Below are 20069 nucleotides of genomic sequence, written 5' to 3'. Positions count from 1 at the left end.
TCCACCTTTAAATATCTGTTCATTCTTTAATGGAAATTATTTTGAGAGTTGAGTAAGATTCTCCTTCGTTCTTCATCGCCATTCACATCAATATTTCGAGTTTTGCATACTGTAGATCGATGTTGACAACACAACACTTCTCTCTCTCTCTCTCTCTCGGAGGAGGAACAAACAGAAAGAGAAGTCAAAACGCACAAATAGATCCAAAGTATTCCTTCCAACCACGAGTTCACCAAGTCACGGGATCTCACTTGTGGTGTTCTGCTCACCATTTCCCCTGCTGCTATTCTCAGGTAGGCATTGAACGAACGATGGTTCTCACGAGCCACATTCAAATCATTCATGCCTCTAGTTTTCCTTGGCCGTCCATCAATTTCGGTCCCACCCGAAACCGATGTCAACCAATCATGATAGTTTGTGGTCGAGCATATTTTACATGCTAACCTCTAATCACTTCTCATTCCTTTCATGTTTCTAATTACTAATTGGTGGTTCTCTTGTAGCCTCGTGCATGTCACGTGATTTATATACAGTGCACCTTCAGTTTTTGTGGACGTCTACTCTATTGGCGGCCATCATTCAATGTAACTATTTGAGTACAAAAATGCCCCTCATCTTCTAATTTATCACGCAAGATTGTTAATGGGCACAAATATCTTTAATCGCATGTGGTTAGGGCCATAACGCTATAAATATGTCTCTACGTGCTTCCACACATGTCGCTGTGTAATATGTAATTCCTGATTGCAACATTAATATCCACTTTACGATCCGATATCCAACCCGACATCCGACAATTGACAAGCTATGTATGAATCCAGTTCTGCAGATCCTTTTATCGGGCTTGGATCCGGATCCGATATGAAGCCTACTTAACGAGCCCGAGGGTAATCCTGGTAATGTACACCGACGTGACCATTCCAAATAAAAATCTAGGCTAACGTGGCAGGGCATCTGCGTCTCTACACTGCCCCGCTCGCATATTCCCACTTCGTGTTGCTGGTTCGCCTTGGGACCCACAGTCACTTCCTAGGAGACTGTGGTTAAACCGCCACTAACACGTCGCCACGCGTCCTCGGCGCGTCCCCCGCTGCCCCCTCACGGGTTACAAGTACCGACGCCTCGCTGCCAACCCACCTCACGGAGCGCACGCCGGCCTCGGTCATCACTGCGCGAGGGGAGCGAACGAGAGAGAAGGAAGTCTCCGCTCCCTTCATCTTCCTCCTCCTCCGAGAGAGAGAGATTGGTAAGTTTGGTTAACGGGATCGATTGGGTTACTCAATTTCTCTCGTTCTCGTTCTGCTTAAGTGATCATGGCGGATTTTTGTATTGTTTCTGTAAAACGCATTTAGCTTCGCTTTTTTTTTCTGCTTCCTTTTAAGATTCTTCCATAAGTCACCATCGATTGTCTTGAAATAATCCTTTTTCTTGTTGGATCTATCGGAGACTGGGACAGGGAATAACCATCTGCAGCAGAGTAGCAACTGAACCAACTTATGGATTTGGGATATTTCTAATCAAATGATTATTGTACACAAGAATGGGTAGATTGCTACACAAAAATGCCGATTTTTCCAGAGCTTCGTGTCTGTTAAGTCTAATTCTGCTAATTATACTGCATAAATTTGTCACTATAATATATATAGTTTGAATTAATTGAAAAAAAAAAGTGGGTTTTGTGGTACTATAAAAAGCTTGTAAGTTCATTTCCATAGTGATAGTATTCATGTAAAATGCGAAATTTGAGGGTAAAGCACCTTTTTTTTTACCCACTTGTATTGTTGAATGAAGGTGTAGATAATGTTGATGGTAGTTGAGTTACTCCATGGATCTTCACACTAAATTCACAGAAATAATTTCCGCTTTGTCAAATACAATTTGAACTATCCTGGGGTAGTATTTGTATGAAGAACATTAATAATTAATCAAATAATGCAAATAAAGGTGGAGGCTTTTTAATATAATTTGGATAATTTGTGTTCTTTTCTTTTCCGTTCTTTCACCTTTTGGTCTTTACTAAGCATTTCAATTGATTGCAGTGTGCGTGTTCCAATGGCTGCTGTGATGGCGTCACGCTTCATCTCGAGGACCTCATGCTCCAGCTATGGTGGAGCTTTTGATTCTGAGGCAATGACTTTCCAGAGCAGAAGGGTTCCGTACTTGAGTACCCATGCCACTACCTATGAAGGTCTAAGAACCCGGAATGTTGTGGATTCACGTCAGATGCAGTTGAATGCCAAAGGAACTTCTAGGCAAGCTAGGAGGGGCACTCGTCATGCTAGCCATAGGCCCTGGGCTATTGTTGTCTGTGGAAGTGGAATGAACTTGGTGTTTGTTGGTGCTGAGGTGGCTCCATGGAGCAAAACTGGGGGCCTTGGTGATGTTCTTGGAGGGTTGCCACCAGCCATGGCGGTACTCAGTTGCTATACCTCTATGCAGCATTATCACCTCATGCATTCATTAATCTGATAGCCTGATTAATAATTTGTTGGCGTGAATATATATTGACTAGATTCTTTTGTTCTGATCTTTGTGCAGGCAAATGGACACAGGGTTATGACTGTAGCACCACGATACGATCAATACAAAGATGGGTGGGATACTGGTGTCTTGGTTGAGGTATGCTAGCTTAACTGCTGCACTAGTTAGGTAACGTATTTTCCTATCTTTTGGGTCATTGTGCTCTAATTCTATTCCTATATGCAGCTAAAAGTTGGGGATAGAACTGAAACTGTTCGGTTCTTCCACTGCTACAAAAGGGGAGTCGATCGGGTCTTTGTTGACCATCCAATGTTTCTTGAGAAGGTTTTCTTTTATCTAACCTGGAATAATCTTCTTGTTTATCAATAATGTCAACTATTTTTATCAAACTTTCAAGTGGCACAAAGCCTACTGACCATCTACATGCCAAAGGTTTGGGGCAAAACTGGAGGAAAGATATATGGTCCCGTGACCGGAACAGATTTTGAAGACAACCAGCTGAGGTTCAGCCTTTTGTGCCAGGTTAGTGATCGTTATAGATGCCAGTGACAGATTTTGTTATGTCCTGGATCAGGAATATCTTTATTTCTGCCCACCAATCATAGGGATTAGCAATAGTTTACTCTGCTTCACTTCTGAGTGCAACTTCAGCGGAATCACATGTGCCAAGTGACCCATGAGTAGCTTCACCTTTTAGCTTAAATTATTTTAAAGAAAAGTTTTCTTTCATGAACTTATCTGCTATGTTTACATCAATATATAAACCATACCTTAGGATGATGAGTCATCTGCAACAGTAACTAATTCTGTTTAGACCTATTCAATGATAGTAGTATTTTATTTGGGGACCTGAATCTGCCAAGGGGCTTATGCTTTCATGTTCAACATTATCTGCCACATGGAAATTCTACTGAAAGCTTGTGAAGTTAAAATTTCTACCTATGATGGTTTTTACCAAACTGTATATAACTTTTACAGGCAGCTCTGGAAGCTCCAAGAGTTCTACATTTCAACAACAGTAAATACCATTCTGGACCATATGGTATGCACAATCTTTGTGAATAAACCTATTCTATTGATTAAATCTACCAATGATTTTTCGTTATTTCTTTCTTCCAGGGGAAGATGTTGTGTTTATTGCCAATGATTGGCACACTGCCCTTCTACCATGCTACCTAAAGACTATGTACCAATCACATGGCATTTACAAGAATGCTAAGGTATGTCTCCACTAAAATTGGTCATTTTCTTTCGTTATTAGGAATTATTTATAATGTAGGTGATTGATTGATGGAGCAATGGTTTTAATTGGTTTCAGGTTGCATTTTGCATTCATAATATCGCTTACCAGGGCCGATTTGCCTACTCAGATTTTGCACGACTTAATCTTCCTGATAAATTTAAGTCTTCTTTTGATTTCATTGATGGGTATGCTCTTCATTTTTTTGATGTCATAACTTATTATTGATAATAAAATTTCTATTTGCATGCAAAATTCACAAGATACATTTTATTTGCAGATATGACAAACCTGTGAAAGGAAGGAAAATTAATTGGATGAAGGCTGGAATAATAGAATCAGATAGGGTCCTGACTGTAAGCCCATATTATGCCCAAGAGCTTGTCTCAGGTGTAGAGAAGGGTGTTGAGTTGGACAATATCCTGCGCATGACAGGCATCACTGGGATAGTAAATGGGATGGACACCAATGAGTGGAATCCATCAACAGACAAATATATATCTGCAAATTACGATGCAACAACAGTGAGCATTTTCAATGGAGTTGTTTTTGCCTTAATTTTAATTTTTACATCAAACTCACCAAGGAAGTTACAGGTAATGGATGCAAAACCTCTCAATAAGGAAGCTTTGCAAGCCGAGGTTGGGCTGCCTGTTGACCCAAATATCCCTGTTATAGCCTTCATTGGAAGACTAGAAGAGCAGAAAGGATCAGACATTCTAGCTTCAGCAATTCCAGAATTCATTGATGAGGATGTTCAAGTAGTAGTGCTTGTAAGTAATGAGCTCCATGATCAGTAGCCTTTCATATCTCACTACATATCAGCACAGGAATACTAATTAACCACATGTGCAGGGTACTGGTAAGAAGAAGCTGGAGCGTCAGCTTGCATTACTTGAAACAATGTTTCCAGACAAAGTCAGAGCACATCTGAAGTTCAATGTTCCTTTGGCTCATGGAATCATGGCTGGAGCAGATATCCTCGCTGTTACAAGTAGATTTGAACCATGTGGTCTTATTCAGCTCCAGGCCATGCAATATGGAATTGTACGTTACCTCTTCTTCGTTAGTATTATCGCATTCATCGACTTCATTGTTATGCCTGCCATAAATGTCTACATCTTTTAGCAACCAGTAGTTCAATGGACCCGGATTGACTTTATCCTTTTTGATCAATGAGCTTCTCGTTTTATCTGTGTTAGCATGATAGTCCTATCTGTTTCTTTCGAGTTAGAATGTTCTACTTTTCTCAGGCTTGTCGCTTGAATTTTTTTCAGGTTTTGGCATAAACTTAGAGCAATATCTAAATGACATATTTAGGTGTTGACTAGGTAGAAATTTATAAAGGACCATGTCCCGACTCATTTTTATTATGGTTCATCGGTCATTTCCTTGTCCTGGTGTCTTGAATCATATGATGGCACGGAGTAGTCTTTATTTCAGTTCTAGAATGGCACCATATCATGACATTTTGCATCCTTTACCAGGCTTCAGTAACATGATGATTAGTATCCTGTTGAACAACTTGAACTTCCAGAAATTGTATTGACTAGAAAATAATGGTCTTGACTGCTTCTACATAAGTGAAAACCTTGATGGTTGTTAAAATTTGGTGCAGCCTCCCATGTGTTCCACAACTGGTGGACTAGTTGACACCGTCAAAGAAGGTTGCACTGGCTTCCACATGGGTCCCTTCAGTGTGGAGGTAAGGAAACTCTTCCCGAGTGAATCATCATGTTGATGCATTGACATGATTCTTACTCGATCCGCTTCTTCCAGTGTGCTGTTGTCGACAAAGCTGATGTACAAAAAGTTGTGAAAACTGTGAAAAGGGCCCTCAAGGTCTATGGAACACCTGCTTTTGCAGAGATGATCCAGAGCTGCATGGCCCAAGATCTCTCCTGGAAGGTGAGCTACAAAAACATCCATTTCTCCTAAGATTTATATGCTGCACTCCATGTGTTTCTTCGCAACTTACGTGATTCGGGTGTCAATCGATCGCCTGTCACAGGGACCTGCCAAGAAGTGGGAGCAATTTCTCCTGAGTCTAGGGGCTGCAAATAGTGAACCTGGTATCGACGGCGAGGAAGTAGCTCCTCTTGCTGTGGAAAATGTGGCCGCTCCATGAGAAGTCGGATACAAATGTACATTGTATAGTGCTTCCATCTGTGTTATTGAGGGACTCTGAGGATTGTCCATAGGCAGAATAATCTTTTTCATGTGCCAGTAAATCTTGTATGTCTGGTCTGAAGACGATCTTGTAGACTTAGTAGAGTATGTCTAGTTATTAACCGTGCTGTAATCGGAAAGCCATCTATGATGCTACCTTGCAATCGTGTGCAAGTGCTTCTTGTATCTATCTGATCTGAAGAAAATCTTGTAACCGCAGTATTATCTTGCTATTAAATGAGAGTTTAGCACAATGATGACTGTGAGAATGATAGATGTAGATTATTAGACTATGGTTCGGTTTGAATCAGAATCTAATTGAATGAATCATTCTAAATTGAATCAGACAGTTCTGAACTGAATCGATCAGAAAAATAATATAAAAAAAATTAAATGATCAAATGCATCTCCAAATAACAAATCTGAGGTTTCTAATTTGAATATTATTTTTCAATCATTTTTCAACATGATATTTTAATCATCTAAACAAAGTTTGATTTGAATGGACCAAAATTATTTTTTTAAGAAAAAAAAAATAATTAAACAGAAAAATTGAGTATCGAGTGAAGATGGATCTGACAACCATGGATATATATATATATATATATATATATATATATATATATATATATATATATATATATATATATATATATATATATATATATATATATATATACATACATACAAACATACATACATACATATATAAATATATATATACATATATATATATATATACATACATACATATATACATATATATATATATATATATATATATATATATATATATATATATATATATACATACAAACATACATACATACATATATAAATAAATAAATATATATATATATATATATATATAACATTCCATCTGATGACATGTGTATTATACCCTTACAAATACATAGTCTTATTATCATACCGAGATTTCACTCTTATAATAATATTATCGTCATGACCTTACTGTAATGATAAACCATATACTATTTCTCGTCATTATTTTTGTCGATGGCAGAGTCACCGAAGCTTAACCTCTTCGAATGCTCGAACAAATTCTCCGTCTCCCACCATCTGCATCTGCGGATGAAGTTCCCGAGACTCCCTAGTGAGAATACCACGAGTCGGTTGCGCGTTAAAGGTCTTCCAAAGTGCCCAAGCACTCCCCTCTTATTCTCACTCGCCGTCCATATAACAGGAGCGTACCAGCATACTCTTTGGTGAACTTACCGCACGTCATCCGGATCACAAACAAGCGCAAAAAAAATTAAAATGGCGTCAAATCGTCCAGAAACCGGATTCTTATTCTCACCTGCCGTGACCATAACGGAAGTGTCGGTAGACCTTCCAGTGTAGTTACCACATCCTCACCGGAAAATGAAGAGGGCCCCCCAAAAAACAAAACATAACTACTAGAACGGACCAATTTCTAATCAATTTTTTTTTTCGAAAAATAATCTTATTTTCAGAACTTCCTAACAGTGTTTTTTTGTTTTACATAATACATGAAATACTCAATACTTCACATATTCCTTTTCTTATAGACAAATCCATTGGGTGTATCTATCCAATTACAAAGTTTTTACACTGTTTTTAGTAACACCAAGAAACATTACAACGTAATACAAATATATTACAATATATAGTATGCTTATACAGATTTTATAAAAACATTATAAACACAGTATTTTTACATTGTGTTACAGAGTTTTCAACAATAATAAAAAAATATCATGACATAATAATTTTGTATTATGCTATAATATTTTTTTGATATTGTTAGAAGTATAAAAATATTATTACTGAACCAATTTATTCTCTGGACGGATCCATAGAATATATATATATATATATATATATATATATATATATATATATATATATATATATATATATATATATATATATATGATGCCATTAGATAATTCTGAAAATGAAAGATATTTTCAAAAAAAATCTAAAAACATAGATTTCTTTTAAAAAATATTGCTTTATAAAATCGCATAAAATATCCAACAATGATTGCAACGATAAGCAAGTTCATAGGTGAGCTACAAATCGATGCTTGAAAGAACATGATCCAATCAATATCAATGATGGTATGAAAATGAAGTAGAGGGTCGATGTATGAATTATGATAATTTGTTGATTGTAAATTTAATGTCTAAACATATTAGAGATAAATATTAGAAAGAACCAAGTACTTGTCGATATTATGTGAGATCCGTAATAGGGCTACTATCATAAAATTTGAACATTGCTTTCACTTCCAGAAAATAACTTAAGGTTTATGTCTTTGATAGAGAATTGAACTACCAATTATTTAAGAAATTACTTGATCTCAATAAAAAAATTGCTAATGATGATAATATCATCCACATAGACCAGTAGATATATGCAAATATATATGTAGAGATATTCACATGCTACTAAACCAAACTTCTACTTCTATAAAATTTGTTGGAAAGTATCAAGCCATGAATGAAACTGACTCCCATCAGATACAAAGCAGGTGTTACAATGCTGAACATCAACTAAATTGGATGGCAAAACCCTACGAAATCCATATAACAAACCATATAAGTCTACTCAAATGAATGATAACAATACATGTGTTCGGACCTCAAACTTGCAATCACAAGGATGGAGCTTGAACGACACGACCACTTGGGTTCGATCCGAAAACCTAGAAGGTGAAGCGAACATACTCACAAATGCGAGAGAGACTCTAGTGTAACTTCACCCACCGGGCAAACTTGTGTTTATGTCCATCGTGTTTGTGGCTCCCGGTGCCGGCTGTAGGGATGCAGACCAATTTTCTTCACTGAAAGGGGATGCAGTTAAAGGATTTGGATTCATGGTTGCTGAACTCTGCTGACCTTGGCCACTAGCCAAAGGTTCCTCCATAGTTGTGTTTGAACGTTGAATTGCAGATGTCGGTGTCGATGCTGATCCAGTTTCAAGTCTTGGCTTCTTTATTTTCTGCTCCATCTTGTAGCTCGGCAAGAAACTTCCTACCACAACCTAACATAGAATGGCACGTAAACTAAGTGCTGATGTTTGAATAAATAAGTTTTGCATCCATAACTTTACGTGAGAAATATAGAACAAGTATGGGTGAAAACTAAGGGGGAGTAAATGTCGTTAAAAAGAGTTTTAACAAGCCAAGGCAGATACTTAGATGTACTTGATCGGTTTCATCGCAAAAGAAACTAGAGTCGAAGAAGTTCAATTAAAAGAGAAAATATTTTTCAGCCAAAAAGAATAACTCAGGTATCCAAATGAGAAGATTTTACATCATGAGAATGTGTAGGTTTGAGCACTATTACCTGCACCGGACTCGCAGCCACCAGTGAGCCAGCGACTCCACCTCCAACAACTCGACCGTCAGGACTTGCCAAAGAAACACTCAGGCCACCTGATCGGCTTCTTGTTCCTCCATTTTCGGTTGGCATAAATGATCCAGATAAAGAGAGCAGTTCAAAACGGCCCTGATACAAAGCGGGCAAGACTAAGCACAACATCTAATACACCCACACGACCCCAGAGATGTTGCACATCCCAATCTATAGCTGATAAGTATTTTACTCCCACTTTACTGCTAAAAGCATTAGTAATAAACTCCATCAAAGTCAACTTGCATTCGTGTTTTTTTTCCTTCAAATTTTGACTAAAAGTTAAACTACTATGATGCAATTAATTAACATCGCCCAATATCAAATCAGTTCTCTACAAATATGTTCAGCATCCTAACCATTCAATATGGTTCACCTGATCTAAATGCCTGCAATCTAATCTCTTTGATGATTCGATTTATGTTAAATTATAATCTGCGGAGCCATGCTATATTCAAGTCAATGCTTCAATTTAAGTCAAATTATAATCTGTGGAGCCATGTTACTGCCAAAACTTAGTTCAAGTTAATGGAACAGAATGATATTCTAAACATGATTATGCCACAGATCATATCTCAAGATGGAGAAGGCCCAACGATGCATAACTCCAAATTATTGGAAAAGCAGAGAAAGAAGGCCTTGCTCCTTAAAGCTTAATTGACACAAAGTCCCACATTTCCCCCAAAATTTAGGAAGAGTTAAGAATTGATAAACTGTTCATAAGTGCACTTAATCTCAATGGCACAAACAGCCCAATCAGCCAATAGATGTAAAGTCCTTTAACCTTCAATGTTTGCCACACAATATTTTTGCATGAATATGTGCTTATTAATATTCAAAACTAATTTAGTTTCATCTTTATTGATTTAAAACTATTTTTTTCTACTTAACAAGCAAATGTACTTGAATCCTACACTTCCTTCCACATGAAGAGATATACAGACCTCATAAGTTAATGTACCACCACTTGAATCAGGCTGACGAAGCGTAACGTTTGAGATAACACCATTAGCAGATAAGATACAAATAGCTCGAGGCCCTTGTTGTGAAAATGATATGATCTTCATAGTAACATCCTGCAAATAATAACAAACATAAAAAGAAATGTGTTCAATGAAGATTTTTTTAAGATAAATTTAAGGACCAAAAAAGCAACATATGACAAGGGTAGGATATGCAACTTTGTCAATTTCAATTTAAAAAAACTCTTCACTTAAGTTTTTTTCTGGTTTATTTATGAAAGAATAAAAAAGCAGTAATGTCTTCAATTCATTTTTTGGGATAGAAAATTTGGGTAATCAGAACCCTGTTGCATACAAAACAGATGAACCAGCTACGGAATAGTCTCTTGAGAAGCAACATCGTTTCAATAAAAGTTCAGAAGCTTATGTAGCAATTTTCTGTTAGCTTACGTACAATTTGAGTCTTTCTTATCGTTCTATACATCCTAATGATTTGGTTCCTGCAGTAATAGATTGTCAATATGATGTAAATTAGAAAAACCAAGTGCTTCAGCATATAATATATGCGTCAAGCATAATGACAACTCCATGAGAGGATCTTTTTGGCAATGTAATCATTTTATAACTTCCTAAAACAAACTAAGTTTCTGTAAACATCCAAGTTTTGGCGACCGATGAACACAATAAGCTCAAACTTTATAAGCTACCCACAGATTTAAGCTCAAACTTCACAAGCCAGCCACTGCACGAAAGAAATCTACAAAGTTGCAAAAGTGACCCAAGTATAAAATGCCGAACAACCAAGAAAGCAAATTGTCACAAAGTTTTCAAGTGGAGGTTGGACAAAATATAACCAAGGGAAGGCGACGATGACCAAAGGACCAAACGAGAACATTGCAACACAAAGACCTTTCCGCTTTGCAGCTACTTGGATCACACCAAAGAGCTAAATAACAGCTACATCAACCATGATGAACATTTGCATTTATATTTGACAATAATAATTCACGATAAGAAAAGTAATTTAAGGTTCAAGGAAGCAATTACCTCGCCAGCAGGAACAGTGATAACATGAGGTGTGAAATTAGCACCAGCAGAGCATGCTACCATCTCTCCTGTGTCAATAGGATTCCAACAATTAGATATACTACAGTGAACGATAAATGTGGCCTAACCATAGTTGAGTCCAAACAAAGACTTTGCTATACTGGGATCTCCCCGGAAGCAAATCGACCGACGACGACGATGTAGCCCGCAACCTCCATTGCAATTTGTCCAGTTGTTATGAGATTCCAACTAATCGTGCCGCGGGTTTACCAAGTTTTACCACAAGCAATAATGGACAGTGAGGATCTGTTGCCAGCGCTAAAATTGACTCCAGCCAACCAAAGTAGGCAACTAATGTTCTTATCCGGTAAAATGTTCTCCACACAACTTCTTCAGTCGGAGAATAATCCAATCCAACCCCACACATTTCGCTTTCACCATCAGATCCGATACCCCTCTACCTTATCATATCTGCAGATAGGGATCATCGTCCACTGACCCCCTGACACAACTTACGGACTCGTTTCTTGAACTCCAAGTTGACAGCTACCACCAACACTGAGCTCTGATGAAAAGCAGCAGAGACACAGATAGAGACAGAGCCACAAAAAGATGATTTTTGGGGTTTCGACAGCCTCATCATCACCAACAACAACAACAACAAAAAAGAAGAAAAATTCAGCTAAAAAATGTAATCCACTAGATCTCGAATGCAAATCTCATCGATGATTGAGCAAAACAGTCTCCTTGATTTCAGACTCGTTAGAAGCTGTTAAAAGAGCGAGAAGGAAACGGGCGAGGAGAAGAGATGATGAGGAGGTTACCTAAAGGGTCCTCCAACTCGAATCCGTACGTGGGTGACTTGCTGACCGAACCCAGTGGCCGTCCTCTACCCCGCTTCATCGCAGCCCCCACCGCGGCCACCGACGTGTACTCGAGGCCGGTCGGCGCAGAGGCCGAGATCGGCATCGGGTTCAGCGGCCGCAGCAGGCTCCCGTCCGGCCCGTACTTCCTCGGCCTCCCCCTCTTCTTCTTCACCGTCCCCTCCACCCCCACCCCAGCCGGCCCCACCACCAATCCGGCAAGCGGAGCCACCGGCGCCGCCATTCCGCCAGCCTCGCCAGCAGGCTTTTCCTCCCCCACCACACCTACCGCCAGCGCAGCCGGCGGAGGCTGGAAACTCCTACTCCCCTCCGCCGTCGTCGCCGCCACCGCCACCGCCAGCCCCGGAGACGGCACCCGTCCTTCCGTCCCCTCCATGCATAGGCAAGCACCCCGCACCGCCGGATCAGAGGCCGGAAGGAGATTCTTCGCCCGCCGGACACCCGATCGCCAGGGTTTCCTCAAGCTCTCGCCATTACAATTCACCTCCAACAGCTCTGCCGCAACAAATTCCAAAAACAAAAAAACAAAAACAAAAAACAAAAAAAAAATCTCGAAACGTTTTCTCCTAGCAATTCTTCCCGGCCTTATTTCTTCTCGTCCAGGAGACTGCTGCCGACTCCGCCGCGGCCGTCCTCACCAGAGAGAAGACGAACACAGAACAGTGCAAGAAATGGGAAAGAGAAAGGCCGGAATTAATATTAATATTATTACACCATTATTATAAATGTAGTGCAAGAAAAATAATGATGACGATGGTGATAAAATATGGAAAGAATAATTAAGTAGATAAAAATGGTATCGTATTTAAAGGAAAGATAAGGGTATAATTGGAATAGGAAATTGCTTTTTTTATATTTATGGGGTTTAATTTATTGTATTAAAGCTGCGAGGCGACCGTCGGAGACTCCGCTGTCACTCACCAGCGACCTGCTTCTTTTGTCGTTATCCGATTTTAATATCATCATACTGAAATGCCATTGTCGTTCAGAAGATTCACATCGGTGCCACTGATCCGAGCGTTTTGTTTCAGGAGAAGATTTATGGATATAAACGTTAAATGGTCTTTGATATTTGTGTTCGCGTTGATATCATTTATTCGGTCAAAAGAAGTTGATCTTAAATCGCCGTCGATGGAAGAAAGGTTTTGGGCGAGCCAAAGCGAGGTTGGGAAAGCTGGGGGTGGTCTTCGACGAGCTGGTCGGTGGTCAAAAGGAGGAGAGCAGGCCATGACTAAACAATGTTTTCACAGAGAGAGATCTCCGTCTCATACAACACAGTAAGCGAGGTTTCTTCTTCTGCTCTTCCTTTTGACTGTAACTTACTGTTGATGGAGGATTGAGATGGACAGACAGACAGATTCATTTGATGGGGAGAGAGAGAGAGAGAGAGAGAGAGAGAGCTTCGACTTCTCATAAGTAGCAGACGACAAGCGTTGCATGGAAAGTGTCTGTACGACAGTGATTCCATGAGCAAAGAACGAGTCAGTTTTGACTATAGCACAAGGAATTGACAGCTCGGTTGACCATATTTAGTTAGATCGAGTCAAAAACTGAAGCATCCATGATAAATCTTGTACGACATCAATGGTATGTTGTCTTCCACTTGGATCATCAGCTACTTGGGAGAACATGTTTGTGACTGTAATCTGTCTCTGAGCATGGCAACGATATTATCCTCGAATGCCACGATTAGTACTGGAATCTATATGTTCTCGGTCAGTAGCAACCATGGACTGAGGACAACCTTCACGACAAAAAGGCTGCATCTGCATGCATGTTAGAGCATTAGGCTTCATGCTAGCTGATGGAGAATGAATCCAAGAAGCTGCCCGGGAAGATTCCTACTCCGTGGAGGGAGATAGATGGATGATCTGGCTTTTGTTCTTCCACCTTCGAAAAGACACCTTTAAGGAACACACTCCACCGAGTGCCCAATTGCATGCAGGACACTTCTTCTTGAGTATCCAAAGCATGCTTTAAGGAAACACTTGCATGGCGACATCTCTCCCTCCTCATGGGAGGTGGAATCAGATTCAAAGGCACATTTCCGGTACTTGCTAAGTAGTTGCATGCATGCGAGGACACTTTGTTCTATTCCCCAACATATATGACATGATCTATCACTAATCTACTGCTACTTGATGTGTGCCTACCAACCCGCACAGGAAACATAAACTACTGGTTGAAGAGATAGATGGTGAGCTCCTCGAGGGGAACGCATGTGCCTCGAGCATGACTACCACACGGTGCTCTAAACCCGGCTTGGAGTGAAAGCTCGGCCGAGCTCAAACGAGCCGCATCGTTTAGCGCGGAGCAGCAGCGAAAAGATGGTGGGTGGGCATCAAAAGGCGAGAGAGAGAGAAAGAGGGCGAGTGCGGACGAAGAACAACACAGCTGCCGGCGGGGCTCGCGGCACGTCAGTCCATGCAATGGAGACGCCGGCGCTGCTCATGCGTGCAAGTAGATGCAATTAGCTTGTCTTCATGTGCTGCTACGTTTGTGTTGGGCAGAGCAAAGAAGCAACGTGGAGAGGAGTAAGACGACAGTGATGAGGAGAGGTCAACGGGTTTGGGTGCGGCAGCAGCCATTTTGTTCGCCGACCAATGCTGTAAGATGAACAGCGGCGGCCACTTCTGGGAGTGGGGCAGAAGGAGGAGGTAATGACAAGCAGATCAAATGAGCATTTTGGGATGTAATGTCCTACCAAGATCAAATCAACCAATGAGATGGTAGATGCTGTTGCCACAAGAGCTGAGGATTCCTTTTTGTCCTGGATCAAAGAAAAGGGTAAGGTTGATGTCTTCCTGGGGGGTCTCCAGTGGCACAATTAATGGAGGCATCAAATGCCAACAAGTATCACATTGGAAGTACATAGATTCTGCTGCAAACTCCAGCTGAAACCCTAGCAGAGCAGACAAATTGTGAGAAATATCATCAAAAATGTTCCCAAAAGAAAAACCTTTTTTCTTTTAAAGTGAAAAAAAATGAAATAGTTGACAGCCAAAAGAAATGAAATAGTTGTATTATATCAAAATGATATCTAAAGAATATAAGTTATTGAATCAACATGACATCAACATGATATCTCAAGTCATTTAATCTTTTGATAAGGGTAATAACGGCGACGTGACGTGCCACGACGTCAGCCACGCCTAGATGACGCTCTACCCCAAAAGAGGGTAATAATGTCGACGCGATGTGCGCTGACGTCACCCACTCTCAGACAACGATCCCATCGTCGTCTGACCCGGCATGCTTGGTCGAGGTGGAGAAACACGACGACCGAGGTTTGCTCATATCCTGCGGCAGTTCGGTTCTCTACGCAACGCCAACGGCCATGTCAGACGCCATCAGAGGTACGATCCTGCCCCCGTCGACAGGCCCGTCAGGTAACCTTAAACTTACATAAAATACCCTCGAGTCCTAAAGGAAAAGGGGGAGGGGACCGACACAAAAACCTTTTTTCATCTGAAATCCTCACTCCACATCACTGACTTGATCGTCGGAGGGGTCGGGCCGAGCTTCCGACCCGACCTGTGTGCAGGTACGAGGAAGAAGCGCTCTCATCGGGCGCACAGGCGAAGAGCCTCTTCTCGGAAGAAACCGTCGAGTCCCGCCTGTCCCGAGGAGCTCCTCCCTCGGGAGATTCCCCGTCTTCCAGACCCAAACCGAGCTACGTCGACCCCGAGGCCACGGCTTAAAAGTGTTTACACTAACATCTTTCATATCTCCTTAGTCTCCTTTTTATTTATTTATTATCTAATTCACGATGGAGTATTGTCGAATATAAGTTTATAAGATTTTCTGACCATCAATCTTTTTTTGAACTTTCATTCTCTTGATTACGAGAAATAATAGGTCGATCATATCAACAGTTGACCCTATGCCATCATCAACTTTACATATATCGAGGATACCTTACGTTAAAATTTATTAATATAGTTAAATTATAAATATTCATCAAATCATATATTGTCTAAAAAATTTATCATCTTCATGATTGTTTGAATAAGATTAAATGATAAGTGTTAGAAAATCATATTACAATCTAAATACTCTATGCATCTACTAAAAAGACAAGGATTTGACTATGCCTTATGTGTCGATCGATTATTTTCCTCCGATACGTCTACGAAAAGCATTTACAATACCCCCATGTATCATAATCGAGTAAGTACATCCATATATCTGTTAGGATCAAAGCATATGATATGTTGATATAAAACATTTAGAACTGATACATCCTCCAAAGACATAATACATGCAGAGAAATCAATGCACCCCACTCGAGCAAAATATCTCCCTACGTCTCATGCATTCGTCCAATAGATGAACATTCATAACACATCGAATGTATCATAAGAAGCAAAGCATTTGCTTCTCCTTATACATGATGATGCATCTGCCCAAGAGATAAGAAATCTAAAATATCTGATACACTCCAACTGGGTAAAGCATTTCCTTAACTTGATGCATATGATCATAACAAAAATATCTAATTGGACAAAGCGCTTGAGGTTCAAAGATGACCATTGCACTCGAGTACAGATAAGGCCTTACTTCAAAACGTAATATTGAGGCAATTAAGATGACATTTATCGACTAAAAAATGATAATATGTCAAATAGATATACCATATCACAACGATCTAAAGGAAATATTCTTTAATCTTCTATAAGAATTCCTTCGAATCTCCGAATCCTGAAAGGTTTTATATGTTTTTAAATAAATATTGACTTAAATATCAGAGAACTTTTACCATAAGATTCAACAATCGAACCCTTTTTACGAGTTAAACTTTATATCTTCTTTAGAAAAAAAGAAATTATATTGATTCAACTTTATTAATCTGGAATTGACAATCCAAATCGATGCTAATAGAAAATTTAATTAATATCAAGAAAACTATAACAATCAGCTTTCCAAAGGAGGAAGAAAGCTAATCGAACTCTCGAATGTTGTCAAACATCAGCACTAACCATCAATGCACACAGCACGTAAAAGATGTGTGTGCAATAAACCATAAACCATAACAAACAGCAGCAGCAGCAACAACAACAACAACAACAACACCATCACCATCTCTCTGCTCTCCTCTCTGTCACAATGCACGGCCCCGTTGCTGTGCTCTCCGTTGTCTCACTCCCTCTCCCCCACCTTCTGTCATGCAGTGGTGGCCCATCAGACACAGAAGCAGAGGAAGACGAGGAAGCTAAGAACATGACTTGATCAACCCCAGATTGTACAGATTTCTCTTCACTAAACTACCTAAGTAGAACAGTCCGATGCCCACGCCACTCTGTGCCTCGTCACCGTCAGCTGACTCCTTGGATTGGAACCTTGGGCGTTGCTCCTCCTTCACCATGAGGCGCTCCAGGCCAATCCGCCGCCGGACGGCTTCGATGGCCTTGGGGTCCGCCGTTTCCCCGCCGGCGTCACTCACGTAGAACACGTTCGACGCCATGCCGGCTTTCGTCGCCACCTCTGCTCTCGTCACCAGAAGCCCGTTCTCTCGGAACGTCCGGGTCACGTCGGAGAGGAGCCCCGGCCGGTCCTCCATGTAAAGCTCCAGTCTTGTGCCCTGTTCATCGTCGAGCACCGACTCTGAATCTTTAATCCTTCGGGAGGAAGTGGATTACTGCAGATTGTTGGGTTATTTACCTCGGATGTTCTCCTCTCGATGGCTGCTTTCAGGCTTTGGATCACTCGCTGCTTCTCTGCTTCCGAGCTGATGGGGGTTCCATCGTTGTGCCTTACGTAGAACTCCTGAAGAGATGAGAATGAGAGATTAGAGCTGAAAGAATCGAAATGATGGAAGATTTCATCCCATTTAACGCGAGGAAAGATCGAACCTGATGAGCTAAATCTCCGTCGGTGTCGACGGTGCCGTGGAACACTACATACTCCATTTCCGTCAGCGTGCACACGACGTCAAACAGAAGCTTCGGCCGGTCACGACACTGCACGCTGACGACGGAGTAGCGCCGCTCGACGCAGTTCTGGACGGAGACGGAGGATGACGGAGAGGTGTGCCCGTGGTAGCGGTCGGCGAGCATCAGTTGGTGGAGGCGGCGGTCGGGGTGGGTGACGGACGTGGTGGCGACCACGGCCTTGGCTCCTCGGACGTCGTGGTCGCTCTTGAGGACTTGGCGGAGGCGGGCCTCGATGCGGCGGATCCTGTGGGCGTCCTCGACGGTCGAGCCGGAGAGATCGTCCTTGACGAAGAGGAGGCACGCGATGCGGCCGTTGTGCGTCCACACCGTGGCCTCCACCACGCCGCATCGGAGGTCAGCGAGCACGGCGAAGACCTCGGAGAGCAGGCCTGGGCGGTCGGTCCCCATCAGTTCCATGGCCGTGAGCCCTTCGCGGACATGCGACGTGCCGATTTCCGGGTTCCCCGTCGCCAAAGACTGCAAATATAAGCCGGAAAGATCCGAATTTTTCTTAGCCGCTCTCTTTCTCTCGAAGCGAGGAAGGGAGAAGCTTCGAACCTGCTCGAGGTAGGAGATGACGCTGTCGTCGGTGAGCTTGTGGCCAAACTGGTCGGTGACGTGGAAGACGTCCATGAACCAGCGGCCGTCGGAGGAGATGTAGGCCTTCTTGACGGAGAGGTTGAGGTTGGTGAGCACCTGGATGGCTTCCAGAAGAACGCCGTGCTTCCTCGACGCGCTATCCACCTGTCGTCGGTGGATCTCCATTAAAGACCATTAAAGAAGCAACTCTTGGATTGCACGAATGAGAACTTGAGACGACAGCTCACCTTGACGAGAGTCGCGGTGGCGCAGACGGCGTTGTCGATGACGACCCTACAGACAAGATGACCATCAGTCTCTCATCAACGAGATAACAAAGAAGCGTCTGAGATCGACACAAGGTACCTTGGGGTGTCCATCTTGATGACGAGCTTCTCGTACTCGTTCAAGCACGTCGTCCACTCCATGACTGCTTCCTTCGCCGCAGAGGAGAAGCCAACCTCCGCTTCTCCTTCTCACCCTTCTGTTCTCTCCCTATCCCTCTCTCGCGGCTTTATCCCAGCGAGAGGACGGGCACGACAAGGCACAAGAGACGAGGGAAAGCGTCCGAAGGATCCGCCGTTGTCCGAATCGAAGCGCCTCTTTTTGTCTCCACTCTCTCGCACTTCCCTCCCACGGTGCAACGGATCGCCCGCCGCCCCAGTGGCTTCGCCGCTTAAGAGCCCCCCGAGAACCCGAACCAAAGGGAAAACCGGGCCGGAGATGTCACGTGGTGTGGACCAGACCGACAGCTAATCCTTAAACCTCCGACCGGGGTCGAACCAGCTCACGCCGGCCCCACCGCTGCTGACACGTGGACGTGTCCTCGCCCTTTTACCTTTGCTTCGCTTTGGGGCGAAGGCACAGAGCGCTCACGTGCCACCACGTGGGTTTGGCCCGGTTCAGCGTAAGCCGACACCAGCCGGTCCGACCGCCTCGCTCCGTGCCGCCCGTGGCATTACTGAAACGGCCACGCTTCTGCCGTTTGGTCGTCGTTACTGCCGTTTCCATGCGATTGGGTTGCTTGATGAGATCTTAATTAGTGACTAATCGTTCAGATACGGCCAAACAAAACCCGGTCGACCCGTCAATTACTAATACTTTTGATGTGAAGGAAGAGCTATGGATATAGTAGTTTAGAGTCGCTACATGGGGTCCATGACTCTCACCAATCACAAGCAAGGTAGATGAATCGGGTTTGGGTGGAATTAGAGAAGAGGCACGCGCAGCGTAGTTGGCGAGTGATGGAACTCCACGAAGTCGCTGCACAGCTGCACGACCGGATGCCGACATGTTAACAGCAAGATCAACCATTGTCGGATACTTTTTACACACTCCATCACCTCTGTCAAATGCTTACATGGTGTGGCAAA

General features: G+C 42.1%; 3 protein-coding genes across 3 annotated transcripts; 1 reads left to right on the top strand and 2 right to left on the bottom strand.

The window, feature by feature from the left end:
- The first annotated feature begins 1086 nt into the window (after positions 1–1086).
- LOC135610713 (granule-bound starch synthase 1, chloroplastic/amyloplastic-like) lies at positions 1087–6144 on the top strand. Its single transcript, XM_065105546.1, has 14 exons — positions 1087–1246; positions 2040–2412; positions 2539–2619; positions 2707–2805; positions 2914–3003; positions 3460–3523; positions 3601–3701; positions 3800–3909; positions 4002–4245; positions 4318–4494; positions 4577–4768; positions 5340–5426; positions 5501–5629; positions 5733–6144. Exons 2-14 carry the CDS (start codon positions 2053–2055, stop codon positions 5847–5849), a joined length of 1851 nt encoding a protein of 616 aa, XP_064961618.1. The 5' UTR covers positions 1087–1246; positions 2040–2052; the 3' UTR covers positions 5850–6144.
- Positions 6145–8320: 2176 nt separating this feature from the next.
- LOC135610712 (AT-hook motif nuclear-localized protein 1-like) lies at positions 8321–12864 on the bottom strand. Its single transcript, XM_065105545.1, has 5 exons — positions 12125–12864; positions 11301–11368; positions 10236–10367; positions 9226–9387; positions 8321–8920 (listed from the first exon to the last, which is right to left on the bottom strand). The coding sequence occupies exons 1-5, from the start codon at positions 12558–12560 to the stop codon at positions 8636–8638; spliced, it is 1083 nt and encodes a 360-aa protein (XP_064961617.1). The 5' UTR covers positions 12561–12864; the 3' UTR covers positions 8321–8635.
- A 4295-nt stretch (positions 12865–17159) lies between these two features.
- Positions 17160–19302, bottom strand: LOC135609179 (ACT domain-containing protein ACR8-like). The gene is made up of 6 exons (XM_065102273.1): positions 19063–19302; positions 18945–18990; positions 18676–18861; positions 18037–18594; positions 17846–17950; positions 17160–17765 (listed from the first exon to the last, which is right to left on the bottom strand). Exons 1-6 carry the CDS (start codon positions 19122–19124, stop codon positions 17397–17399), a joined length of 1326 nt encoding a protein of 441 aa, XP_064958345.1. The 5' UTR covers positions 19125–19302; the 3' UTR covers positions 17160–17396.
- Between the last annotated feature and the right edge of the window lie 767 nt (positions 19303–20069).

Source organism: Musa acuminata, chromosome BXJ2-4, assembly GCF_036884655.1.
Source record: "Musa acuminata AAA Group cultivar baxijiao chromosome BXJ2-4, Cavendish_Baxijiao_AAA, whole genome shotgun sequence".
NCBI lineage: Eukaryota > Viridiplantae > Streptophyta > Magnoliopsida > Zingiberales > Musaceae > Musa > Musa acuminata.
Note: the sequence above shows the minus strand (reverse complement) of the source record. Positions and strands in the feature narration are given on the sequence as shown.

What these genes read in the sequence shown, in the direction of transcription:
- LOC135609179 (XM_065102273.1), bottom strand. Translation starts at nt 19,124, where the DNA reads ATGGAGTGGACGACGTGCTTGAACGAGTACGAGAAGCTCGTCATCAAG. An exon ending in CCACCGCGACTCTCGTCAAG is followed by an intron (nt 18,862 to 18,944) that starts GTGAGCTGTCGT and finishes CACCGACGACAG; the next exon opens with GTGGATAGCGCGTCGAGGAA. An exon ending in ACGGAGATTTAGCTCATCAG is followed by an intron (nt 17,951 to 18,036) that starts GTTCGATCTTTC and finishes TCATCTCTTCAG; the next exon opens with GAGTTCTACGTAAGGCACAA.
- LOC135610712 (XM_065105545.1), bottom strand. Translation starts at nt 12,560, where the DNA reads ATGGAGGGGACGGAAGGACGGGTGCCGTCTCCGGGGCTGGCGGTGGCG. An exon ending in CGAGTTGGAGGACCCTTTAG is followed by an intron (nt 11,369 to 12,124) that starts GTAACCTCCTCA and finishes CTATTGACACAG; the next exon opens with GAGAGATGGTAGCATGCTCT. An exon ending in TCACTGTTCCTGCTGGCGAG is followed by an intron (nt 10,368 to 11,300) that starts GTAATTGCTTCC and finishes TATTATTTGCAG; the next exon opens with GATGTTACTATGAAGATCAT.
- LOC135610713 (XM_065105546.1), top strand. Translation starts at nt 2,053, where the DNA reads ATGGCTGCTGTGATGGCGTCACGCTTCATCTCGAGGACCTCATGCTCC. An exon ending in ATGTTCAAGTAGTAGTGCTT is followed by an intron (nt 4,495 to 4,576) that starts GTAAGTAATGAG and finishes CCACATGTGCAG; the next exon opens with GGTACTGGTAAGAAGAAGCT. An exon ending in TGGGTCCCTTCAGTGTGGAG is followed by an intron (nt 5,427 to 5,500) that starts GTAAGGAAACTC and finishes CGCTTCTTCCAG; the next exon opens with TGTGCTGTTGTCGACAAAGC.